The sequence below is a fragment of the Sinocyclocheilus rhinocerous genome, unplaced genomic scaffold, assembly GCF_001515625.1.
Source record: "Sinocyclocheilus rhinocerous isolate Xijiao unplaced genomic scaffold, SAMN03320098_v1.1 scaffold127, whole genome shotgun sequence".
NCBI lineage: Eukaryota > Metazoa > Chordata > Actinopteri > Cypriniformes > Cyprinidae > Sinocyclocheilus > Sinocyclocheilus rhinocerous.
Window position 1 is genome coordinate 924,017 of NW_015664685.1, and position 13,200 is coordinate 937,216.

General features: G+C 36.4%; 1 protein-coding gene across 1 annotated transcript; it reads right to left on the reverse strand.

Annotated features, from left to right (window-relative positions):
* Positions 1-279: 279 nt before the first annotated feature.
* LOC107730330 (guanine nucleotide-binding protein G(q) subunit alpha-like) lies at positions 280-9,646 on the reverse strand. The gene is made up of 7 exons (XM_016541137.1): positions 8,874-9,646; positions 7,746-7,930; positions 6,546-6,700; positions 2,798-2,926; positions 2,510-2,639; positions 1,289-1,442; positions 280-1,053 (listed from the first exon to the last, which is right to left on the reverse strand). Exons 1-7 carry the CDS (start codon positions 9,007-9,009, stop codon positions 863-865), a joined length of 1,080 nt encoding a protein of 359 aa, XP_016396623.1. The 5' UTR covers positions 9,010-9,646; the 3' UTR covers positions 280-862.
* Positions 9,647-13,200: the final 3,554 nt, after the last annotated feature.

Sequence of the window (13,200 nt, forward strand, 5' to 3'; positions counted from 1 at the left end):
GAAAAAATCAAAATGTATGCAAGTGTTACAGAAAATCTCCGAATGGCACATTTGTAGGATGATTACACAGGAATCGGCTCTCTTGGCACATCGTTCAGGCTTGATGTTGTGGAACACTGCTGATCTTAATGGACCAGGTCTTGAAGAGCAGATGTACAATCATCTGTTCCAAGAACACAATGAGAAGAAAAATTACAAAGAGCTGGTATGGTACAGAAATAAGCGATACTGGCAAAGGCAAGTTATTACCTGTGGCATGATTATTAGCTTGGCAGTAAATAAAAGTCACATTAGAAGAACTCTGGCATTATTCATGTAAATGTTAATGTAAACTAGCTGTTATCTATTCTTTACCATTGCATGTGCCTTGGAAATGAGGAAAGACCCTTATCTACTAAACTTGCTCTGACTCTTAAAAAAACAATACCATGTTACAATATAGAAGTACTTTTCATTGCTTTCTAATAACCTCACCACACAGAATAATTAATATGTCCAAGTTAGAGAAATCTACATAACATTTATAGCAAGCAGCTCAATGTGTACAACTTGAAGAACCTGCTACAGAATAAACCTTAAAAAAATCAGTTCAATAACATAACATTTTTCATTCAAATGGAATTATAACATTCAAGTTGAACCCTGTGAAGTAGCTCTTAGGTGCAAATAAATAATGACGAAGCAGTGAGCAGATAGAAATAACTTGTGTGTCCAATTTCATAGAGCAGAATCAGGGACAGCCGACCGCTCGAACGGTTAAAGCAGACTTTAATGGCTCACAGCATTACGGCAGACTCTAGCTGCAGACTGATGAGTCCTTTAACCCGGCAAGACACTGACCAAACCCATAAGCGGCCGTTGTTCAGACTAGATTGTATTCCTTCAGTGTGAGCTGCAAGATGGTGTCCTTGACAGCAGCGAACACGAATCGGATGTTTTCGGTGTCAGTGGCGCAGGTGAAATGAGAGTAAATGATTTTTTCGGAGTCTGGATTCAGGTCGATAAACATCTTCAGGATGAATTCCCTTGCGGCTTGAGCGTCTCTCTGGGGTCCTTAGAGAGAACAATAGATCGATCTGGGTTAACTTGGTCATCCGGAAACTGATCAGAGCTTTTACTTAAAATAACTTCTAACCTGAAGTATGAACAATAATATAGCAATGCTTTAGCAGAGCAATGGAAAGACCATCAGTCCATCAGCTAATAAACACATTGTGATTGATCATCCTTTTCATACCTCACCGTATAGATTTGGAAAAACAATATATCACAATATTTTTAAACTTACCGTCATATTCAGGAAAGTAATCTACAAGATGTGAATACATTATTTTCTCTTCCAAAAGGTCTTTCTTGTTCAGAAAAAGAATAACTGATGAATTCTTGAACCAGGGGTATGTTATTATCGTCCTAAACAATGCTTTGCTTTCCTCCATTCGATTCTGTGGGGGAAAATAACATAACAGGGCCATTTCAGTGGTTATTTTAGTCCTGCTTTACTTCAGCAATCAACACTCAGTTCACTGCTTCTGACAATTTCAGGGGAAAAAAATAAATAAATAAAATGATTTCATATAAACGCTGCTAAAGTGAGCACAGCTTGCTATTTTAAGTTCAGAATGTACAGTGCTCTCAACTAATACTGGCACCCTTGGTTTATCTTCACTTTCAATTGTTTCACTTCAATGAAAAGTTAGAATTTTGTGAATTTTTTGAATGAAAGACCAAAAAGATAAACGATGCGGTTTTATTTTCACAGCCGCCTTTGCTCATATTTTCCAAGGGTGCCAATATTAGTGGAGGGCACTGTAGTTTGTTCTCTACTGGTTACATGATCACATCATTCACCCAGAGAACTCGGAGACCGTTTTTATATGATCAAATTCATTACAAATAAGAATTTAATCAAAAGTTTCATTTAATGACTTTAAAAATGTCAAGTGGTGTAGCCATTAAGTAAAATATTATTACATTTTTATCCAAAATGTGTTATTTAAAAGAAATTTGATACAGATGAAGACTTACTTTTTTACCTCAAGTAATAAGCATAATATTTCTGGTTTTATGTTTAGTCACATGTCAACAAAAGGTGTTCTTGCATGTTGGTTACACCGCAATGACTTCTGAGGATATTTGCAGATGTAATTTTTTTTTTCAATTATTAGTAATATATTTTAATGCTGCTTCACTAGTTTTTTTATTTAAAAAATTATTTCAAAAGATTATACCACACTATTAAATGTTTTTCCCCCAAGAAATTTACACTTTTAATAAGACATTTTTCTTTGCTACAATCTTGATTGTAGAATTGTACAAAAAAAATTTGAAGTACCTCTTAAAAAACATTTTTAAAAACATAAAATTTATAAAATTTAAAAAATCATATAATACAGTGAATTCATCTGTGCTAAAAGGCTTATGCATCAAGCCATCATGCAAAATAGCGTTTCTACAAACATTTCAAGTGGTTAGTAACAACTTTGGCTCCCTCTTCTGGTACTTGATTTACCTCATTGTCAGACTCAACAAGAACTTGGTCATATTCACTGAGGGCTACCAGGAACATGGTGGAGGTGACGTTTTCAAAGCAGTGGATCCACTTCCGCCTTTCTGACCGCTGCCCCCCTACATCTACCATCCTGATGGAGAAGGAGAAGTCATGAGTTTGAAGAGTCAAACACTTACAGTCTGGAAACATGATGGCATCTGAGCACTGGGCTGAACTGGATGAACTGAGCATTTTGTATCAATGCAGTACTAGATGAACTAGAAGAGTAACTATAAAGAGAAGACTTACCTGAATATGACACTCTGTAGATCGAAGGGGTATTCAATGATCCCTGTAGTGGGCACTCTGACCCTGAGCACATCTTGCTGGTTGGGAAGATAGGAAGGGTTGGCAATGCGATCCAGCGAATTTAGATAACTGTGGACAAACGGTGAACATTTCACAGTTCTGAAGCATCTCTATGATTTGTTACTGCAATACCTGTGAAACCTGTCAAGAACATGTCTGAGTAGCATTTTACCTCAAAATAACAAAAAATAACAAATGTACTTCTAGATAAAGGAAGCATATTTTTGCAACATTAGGACTTTTTGCATTGTGATAATATTTGCAAGCTAATTAAGCAAATCTCCCATTCTCAGTATACATACATATACTGTACACATACACACACATATACATATACATATATATACAGGGCCGGACTGGGACGTAATTTCAGGCCGGGAAATCTCACACTCATCCAGGCCATCCTAAACACCAACAACAAATTCTAAAAACCACAGACAACCATATTATTTGTATGGCCAGCACATAAAAGGTCTAAATCTTACGGAAGAGGATTAGGGACATGCAATAAAAAAAAATAAAACCATCTCGATATTAAAGTCATTATAATGCAAGATTAACTTCATTAAATTTCAAAAAAAACTCTAAATTAAATTTTAAGAATAAACTCATTAAATTACGAGAAAAAAGTCGTGTTTCGAGAAAAAAAGTTGAAATTAAATGTTGAGAATAAACTCATTAAATTACGAGAATAAAGTCGAAATAAAATGCTGAGAATAAACACACTCGTGTCATGTTCATCTGATCTCGTTGGACAGTGTTAGTCAGCGTCTGCAGTGGCTCAGGTCCTAGAGCGCAATGCTCGTGGATGTAGCATATGATGCGGTCGACTAGAGTTCAAATTCGCCTTTTGCCGAACTCGCTCTTCTTCCTTTTTTTTTTATTACATATCACATTGGATGCTATTTACTCTAAGTGAAAGTAGATGCTATTTACACTAAGTGAAAATATTGATATATTCTACTTACACTAAAGTGACAACAGCAGCATTTTTAGCGATGTGCTATTTACACTAAGTGAAAATAGCGATTCTATTTACGCTATGTAAAAGTACAGCAGATCTTTGCAATAAGTGTAAATAGTAATTAGATGCCATTAATACTTAGAAATAGTGACAGATACTATTTGCACCTCAGTATTGTTGTACATTAACAGGATGCAATAATAACAGAGTGTAAATTATTTTCTTTATTAAAATTATTAAATAGACGCTGCCTTTGTTACAACAAAGCCCTCCTTATAGCCTACCTACACCTAAACCTACCCAATTAATACATCATTATTAAACACTCGTTAGGCAATTGATTTCCACTTTTCCGATGTGATGAAAAAAGGAAGAGGAGCGAGTTCGGCAAAAGGTAGATTCGAACTCTGGTCGACCGCATTATATGCTACATCCACGAGCATTGCTCTCTACGACGTGCGCCACTGCAGACGCTGACAAACACTGTCCAACGAGATCAGATGAATATGACACGAGTGTGTTTATTCTCAACATTTTATTTAGACTTTTTTTTCTCTCTCGAACTTTAACAACTTTTTCCTCGTAATTTAATGAGTTTATTCTCATCTTATTTTGACTTTTTTCTCAAAATTTAATGACTTAATTCTCAACATTTTATTTCAACATATTCTCGCATTATAATGACTTTAATCTCGATATGGTTATAAATATATATATTTTTTATTATTGCTTGGCCCTAATACTCTTCCGTAAAATCCTTAGTTTGGGGCCCGTGGAAAATAATTAAAGGTTGTCTCTTGAACTGCACCTTAACTTCCATTTTCCTTTTTTTCCTTTTCACCAATATCTCTGCCTCTCCCTTCTTTTCTTGTACCTGTCACTTCGACTTTTTTTTCTCGAAATTTAACAACTTTTTCCTCTTAATTTAATGAGTTTATTCTCATCTTATTTCGACTTTTTTTCTCAAAATTTAACAAGTTTTTCTCGAAACACGACTTTATTCTCAAAATTTAATGACTTAATTCTCAACATTTTATTTCAAAATTTTTCTTGAAATTTAACGAGTTTAATCTCGCATTATAGTGACTTTAATCTCGAGATGGTTTTATTGTTATTTTTTTTTATTATTGCTTGGCCCTAATCCTCTTCCATAAAATACTTAGTTTGGGGCCCGTGGAAAATAATTAAAGGTTGTCTCTTGAACTGCACCTTAACTTCTATTTTCCCCAATATCTCTGTCTCTCCCTTCTTTTCTTGTACCTGTCACTTCTTCACCAGCAGGTCTACTGTTATGAACATAACTGTGTCCACCTTGTTGCAAAACAACCACCTCATTACAATTTATTAGCACAGAATGTTATTTCTCCTAATATGACTTAAATACCCTATTTAACAAACCTATATTTCCTACAAACATATTAAAACATTTTCTAAAGTGCCTAAAAGTCAAAATTAGTACAATATCGTTATTGAAAATTCCTAATACTGAACACACTATTGCATTATTAGGCATTATTATGACTTACATTTTTGTGTTGCTGTCTGCTCTAGCTCCCTCCCTACCTATACAATAAACCCATGTGAATATCTGTCTGCTAAATTTATTAATATAACTTCACAATCGATAATTAAATGATTTCTTTTAGCAGTATTCTGACTGATGATAATAATGGGGTGCTCCTGATAGCCTAACAGGTTCTAGCAGTTTAATACTCAAAAAACTACAGTAGTTTACAGATGAAACTGACTTGCATTTGAAGCCCTGAACAGGTCAGTAATTTCGCAACATTCACGCTGCTTAACTTTGAAAAAAAAAACACAACAACATCAACAGGGCAGCGAGCCAAATTAGCCGCTAGGCCACAGGGAATTCTCCCGGTGCTCGCAATGGCCAGTCCGGGCCTGTATATATAACATAGCAGCATAACATTTAATTTAAATTGTATACTTAAATTGGAGCAGGTGCTTGATTGATCTTAATGATCCTAAAATGGGCTTAACTTTCTTCATGGAAAAAATAATCTGGTAATAATACTTCGTATTAATTTGTCAGAAACTTAAAATGCAGATTCCCAACTACTATTGGCAGGTATGACAGTCACATTGGTTCAGCTTACGGATTAATTAATGACAATAAACATAAATCCTAAGACAATGGTTTATGTAGATTGGAATATAAAATATGCTAAACATTTCATATGGAAGCTCATAGTTACTCGGTATTATGGCATGTTGGTTTATAGCATTTAGTTACATTCGCAAAAACTCACTTTACTCACTGTTTGTCAGACTAAAATTCAGAGGAAGAATATTGCTCAGAGAGATTTCATTTAAGTATTAACGTTGTTACAAATACTGACATAGCAATAGTATTGAGCTACTAATATTAATTTGAATATCAGCTCAGACCATTCGGTCTTGGGTGAATTTGATGAAAAATGTTTTAATAGAACTTGTGAGCGCAGACTTTGGTCTCTTGGCAAATCTGACTGCAGTGAGACGTTGAGATATTTTCTAAAACTCTATAGAAAACACATGTTAGATTATTGATCAATAATCTTTTTCAAATGAGAAAAAAAAGTCAGAAGCAGAAGTCTTCAGTAAAAGCCACATTTGTTCTCCATTTAATCTCACTGCTGTTTAGGGGAAACATATGAGACATTAGAGAGACCTCACTGTGATCCTTCTTTCTTATGGAAGGTGACAGGTTTAAGATGCACTCACTATATTGTGGAATCTGAGAGCTGGTATTCTCTCCTCCGGTCATAACACTCCTGAATTCCTGGGTCATTCCATAAACTCCTGATGGCATCTACATAGGGGCTGACGAACAAGAAGACCTTCTCTACGTCTGCTTCTCTGACAATGTTTGCATTGGCCTGTGAGGGGAAAAGTAGTGCATTTAAAACAGTGTTAAAAAGCTGACGCTTCAGCCAATGCAGTGATGCCAAGTCCATGGTTTTTCCACGGAATTGGGCTACTTTTATAATGTTGAAGCGAAACCCCCAGCTCCCTGGAAAGCAATTTCGACCAAGGTGGAACCCTCTTAAAGGAGATTTTTGACCCCCTGGAATGTGAATGTTTTTCAATTTAGATTTAGCCATTTTCCCTAGAATGCGATTGTGCTAGTTTTTTGCCATGATTGGGCTAGTTTTGATTACCAATCGGGCTGGTTTTGTTACTCAGACCTGGCAACCCTGAGCCAATGGGACCCAACCAACAGCAGACGTCAAGTCACGTCCTAGCCCACTTATACATAACCTGGTTCCAACTTTATTGACCCATTTTACTTGAGACTCAAATTTGGTAAAGTTCTCCATCTCACTACACCTGACCTAATAAGATGGAACTTGATTGAGGCTGTGTTCTATAATATTTCAACTACGCACAATGGAAAATAGGTTTGCCTGTGGGGGTATCTACAAATGGAAAAAAAAATCTAGATGGCACATTTCTGCAAGGCCATAAAATGTTATAATTAATTTCATAGCTTGGAGGGGTAATTGTGTTAAGCCTGGGCAACACGATTAGCCAAAGTGATTGTATCTCTCTCAGGGTATTTGACTCAGTGTTTGACCTACTTCATGGCAAAGTTATTTGAGTGTCAACTGCTCTGACACATTGAGCCACGACTCTCATGCAGACAATGCATCATCAATCAGACAATCGCAACACTCCCCTGACTTCGCTACAACATTTTTTTCTCCTCTGAATTATCATAACTATAGAAGATGCAAAAAGTTGAGGCAGTGTAACATTTGTAGCACCAATAACATTCAATAGCATCTATTTCTTCACCATGAAAGCTTTAGCTTGCACTTTAAAAGTTCAAAGACCTGTGACCATGTCAAGGTAAAGAATGCATAACAAATCCAAAGAAACATCAGTTTAGTAAGAGTGGCTGGGTATGACAAATTACTGTACCTTATTACGTTCATATTTGTAGTGGATCTGGAGAGTATCCATTGCCCGTATCATGGCCTGCAAAGATGTAAAGATGTTTTGGTAGACCAGCTTGGTAAAGCTTCTCCGGTCCTCTTCCGAGTAGCCTGAGCCATGAATGATTCTCATCTGTTTAATAAAGGTGCTTTTCCCACTCTCTCCAGTTCCTGAAAGCGGAAACATGTGAAAAATGAAGGGTTAGCAGTGGAAAATCAGATTAATTTGAACTAATTGGTTTGTCTGGAAGGTTCTTGAACGGCAACGATTCACAGACTCACTTGAATATCACTCCAGATAAATTCCCAGTACATGTGCAGCATTTTCTGTTCATAAAGTAAACCAGTCTAATTTGAGTCCAAAAAGTGAGACTGAATACCCCTTGACAAACTGCTATGTTGGTCAGACTAGTTTTTAGACACAGTCTTAACATAGTGGCTATGTTTATGCTACTGGCCCCAGCTTTGACCAGGTAATGACCAGTTTAGACTAGTTAAAAAAAAAAAAACTGCCACGTTTTAACAGTTAAACTGAATTATCCAGCAGAGATTTGACTCAAGAATCTCTCTCTCTTTAAATGTATCCTATTGTATTCCTATTAAATCAGTCTTGAGGAATCCTAAAGATAATTTTCTTGTATATTATAATACTATTTCTAATATCGCATCATCACCAATATAATAATGCGACAAGCCGAACTAATTTCTTCCTCACAAAAGAGTGAATCACAAATGTTTTGCGAATCGACTCGACTGAGTAAATAAATAAACAGAACCGAATCAAATAAACTATTCGTTGGTGAATCACATATAAAGATATCACATTTTGTACACAAGCACAGATGTGTAACGAGTCAAATACAACCCATCGCACCTGCAACAGTTGTCCCACCTGTCGAGCTTATATGAATCTAAATAAAGAGGGCTGACCTTTTCTTTGCAGAAAAACAGTCGTGCAATGGCCAGAGACACTGAATCAGTTACGTACGCGATGTATTTTATTAAATGAATGATTTCATTTGCAGATGCGCGTGTAAAACTAAAACTGTTTGCATTTGTTACGCCTTGACACATGCAGGAAAGTTTGGTAGAGTGACACGAAAGCACCGCATACCCAGCAGAAGCAGTTTGAGCTCGCGTCGAGCGTCTTTCTTGTCGCGGCGGAGCTGCCGCTCGATCTCGTCGTTGATCCGTCGCGCTTCTTTCGCCTCCTCGCTGAGGCAGCACGCCATGATGGTGTCCAGCGTCATGATTCTCCGCGACAATTTACAATTCGGAGCTTTTCAGCAATTCCATCGAAAGAACGTCAGTTCCAACTCAAATGCAGGCAGATAAAGTGTTTCCCTGCAGCGCGTTGAGGAAAGAATCCAAATCATAAATCGTCATTTGTACACTAATATTTCTGCAGCGGTTGGAAAAATGTTACAGCAACCGTATTCGACATGTAACAGTGGCGGAAATCCTGATGCGGTTTATCTGTTTTATATCACTCGGGAAAGCAACAGATCCTTTGGATTTAATAACTCCATTGCAGACTGTTTTATATTTGGCGTTCAATATTGAAAGTCATTACAACACAGTAGTTCCTCTTTAGACCGTACTAAAGTCCCCTGTCCATGAACTAGTGGTTGGGAATATTTGCATGAATGGTGTTGCCCCCGTGTTAAAGTCTCCACTCCGGGCGTGGTATCGCTGCATATGGCCGAATTATTCCCTGGAAAACCGTTTCCCAACGAAGTGAACGCTACAGTACTCTCGTAACACCGCGAACAGGAGTCCACGCGTCTGGCGCGATTTTGTAAGTTAGTCTATTGAGGTCTTCACCCCTGTTGATTTAAATGCCAGTTTGAATAGGCTCGATTTGGACTCTCGGCTCTTACATATGTAATAGGGTTGTCCGATTCGCGAACGAATCGTTCTTTTGAACCGGCTCTTTTGAACTATTCGAACGAACCGATTTGCACGCGTGTGTGAATCAGTAGACTGTAATAACTTTGTTAGTAAACTGTACGACGGGGACAGTTTGTGGTTCCAAAATTTGTACATTTTGTATGTAATTATACGTAATACATTGACATCATTTTGCTACAGAAGTAACGGTTAAAATGAGCAGATCAACTTAATCTGGTGTGATTCAAATGAATCGGTGTTTGAATTCGACTCAAAGCATCGTCCAAACCAACCGACTCGGTAAAATGATTCGGACCTGCCTACTAATATGTAATGTTCATTAAAGGCGACAGCATCATCCACTCCCTGTTGTGTGACGCGCAGAATTGAGGAGGAGCAGCTGGTCAAAAAGAATGAAAATTCTTCAGACTTTAAACACTGGACGAATCTTTAGCCTTTTTCATGACCTAAATTAGATTTTAGTGAACATCATGAAATATTGCTTTCTTTGACTTCAAGATCAAGTGTATTAGCAAAATTACAAATACAAATATATATACAATTATATATATTAAACATCGTATAGATTTTAAAATCTTGCTAATTACTTATAAAGCCCTGAATGGTTTAGCACCTCAGTATTTGAACGAGCTCTTGTTACATTATAGTCCTCCACGTCCGCTGCGTTCTCAAAACTGGCCATTTGATAATACCTAGGATATCAAAATCAACTGCGGGCGGCAGATCCTTTTCCTATTTAGCGCCCAAACTCTGCATTATTTTTTCTTCATACCACACAGAAGTTGTAGCCTAACTGTATCTTCCACATAAAATTCTTCTTACTAACAACATATTTCTGCCTCATCATTTGACCAAATTCCACATTGGATCGCAGTCAGAAGTTATTACAAACACTCAATAGTGATTGATAGTGACATTTGACACAATCTGTATTGTTAAAAGCGCTATATAAATAAAGGTGACTTGACTTGACTTGACAAATCTCAAACCCTTAACGGTTGCCATGCAATTTAAATATTTGTTTTTAGTTGTTTTCATGTGCCGGTTCCAGTGTTGCGCTAGTTACTCAAAGAATGTAATATATTACTAATTACTAGTTACTCCTTTCAAAAGTAATATTGTTACTTTACTTATTTGGCTCACAGACACACACACACACACAGAAATGAAATGGTTAAACTATTATATAAATACTCAATAAGCATACTTAAACACACAGAGACACACACACACACACACACACACACACACACACTCATTTGATTGACAGCATTAGTCCGAGAGGCAAAGTTGTTCAGAACGAGGAGGTGTATCATACGATATAAAGATCTTGTGTTTTTGTGATTATATGAACATGTTCTACAATTTGAGGTCATTTTCTATACAAATATTGAATTTTTGAGGCCTTTTCAACTGTTATAGCGCCACCTATGGTCCGATCTACATGAAACTTTGCATGCTTGTTAAGAGTCATCTGACACATGTTTCCACCAAGTTTCATAAAGTTTTGAGTTTTTGTTTACGTTTTATAGGCTTTTAGGTATATCTGGCCACACCCCTTTTCTAAATGACCCCGCTATAAGTAACCAAAAGACAAAATTCAAATTCAAATTCAAATTTTTTTTGATAATTATTGATTTAGAGAGTCCAGAGAATATTACTTCAGTGTTTTGATCGAGATAGAGCGAAAAACCTAGGACTAGTTCGCAAAAGTAGGTTTTTAACATATTTGTGAATATTTAATGAACGATTTGATTGACAGCATTAATCCCAGAGGCAAAGTTGTTCAGAATGAGGAGGTCTATCATATAATATGAAGATATAGTGTTTGTTTGAATATATTATAATTTTTTAGCAATTTGAAGCCATTTTGCATTGAAATCTTGTGTTTTTGAAGCCTTTTTAACTGTTATAGCGCCACCTATGGTCCGATCTCCATGAAACTTTGCATGCTTGTTAAGAGTGATCTGACACATGTTTCCACCAAGTTTCATAAAGTTTTGAGTTTTTGTTTAGGTTTTATAGGCTTTTAGGTATATCTGGCCACACCCCTTTTCTAAATGACCCCATTATAAGTAACCAAAAGACAAAATTACATTTGTTTTTGATAATTATTGATCTAGAGAGTCCAGAGAATATTACTGCAGTGGTTTGATCAAGATTGAGCGAAAAACCTAGGACTAGTTCGCAAAAGTAGGTTTTTTAAATAATCTCAAATATTTAATTAACAGTTTTATTGACAGTAGTGATCCTAGAGGCAAAGTTATTTAGAATGAGGAGATCTATCAAATGATATGAAGATATAGTGTATAAGTTAATATATGAACATTTTATTTCAATTTGAGGTCATTTACTACAGAAATACTGTGTTTTTGAGACAGTTTTAACTGTTATAGCGCCACCTATGGTCCAATCTCTATGAAACTTTGCATGCTTGTTAATTGTCTTCTTTCACATGTTGTCACCAAGTTTCGTAAAGTTTTGAGTTTTCGTTTAGGTTTTATAGGCTTTGGGGTATATTTGACCACGCCCTTTTCTAAATGACCCCATTAAAGGTAACCAAAGAACAAAATTCAACTCTTTTTTGATAATTATTGATCTAGAGAGTCCAGAGAATTGCGCTGCAGTGGTTTGATCGAGATTGAGCGAAAAACCTAGGACTAGTTCGCAAAAGTAGTTTTTTTACATAATTGAGAATATTTAATGAATGATTTGATTGACAGCATTAGTCCCAGAAGCGAAGTTGTTCAGAATGAGGAGATCTATCATATGATATGAAGATCTAGTGTTTGTGTGACTATATGAACATGTTCTACAATTTGAGGTCATTTTCTACACAAATCTTATGTTTTTGAGGCCTTTTTAACTGTTATAGCGCCACCTATGGTCCGATCTCCATGAAACTTTGCATGCTTGTTAAGAGTCATCTGACACATGTTTCCACCAAGTTTCATAAAGTTTTGAGTTTTTGTTTACGTTTTATAGGCTTTTAGGTATATCTGGCCACACCCCTTTTCTAAATGACCCCCGCTATAAGTAACCAAAAGACAAAATTCAAATTCAAATTCAAATTTTTTTTGATAATTATTGATTTAGAGAGCCCAGAGAATATTACTTCAGTGGTTTGATCGAGATAGAGCGAAAAACCTAGGACTAGTTCGCAAAAGTAGGTTTTAAACGTAATTGAGAATATTTAATGAACAATTTGATTGACAGCAATGGTTATGGAGGCAAAGTTACTCGTTATGAGAAGATCTATCAAATGGTATGCATATTGTGTTGATGTGTGAACAATCGCGCAATATACAATCGTTTACGCACTTGAAAAACGCAATTTCGCCCCCCAGTGGCCGATTTCTTTCAAAATTCTTACAGACCTTTAGGGCCATGTGTCGAACATGCCCACCGAGTTTCGTTCCGATCGACCTCCGTTAACCCTTTCAAATCAGTGCTTACATTTGTTTTGACAATGGCGGCCATGTTTTTTGAGATACGCGAATGTCCTCATAGTCACTTGTGCCCCTTTGGAC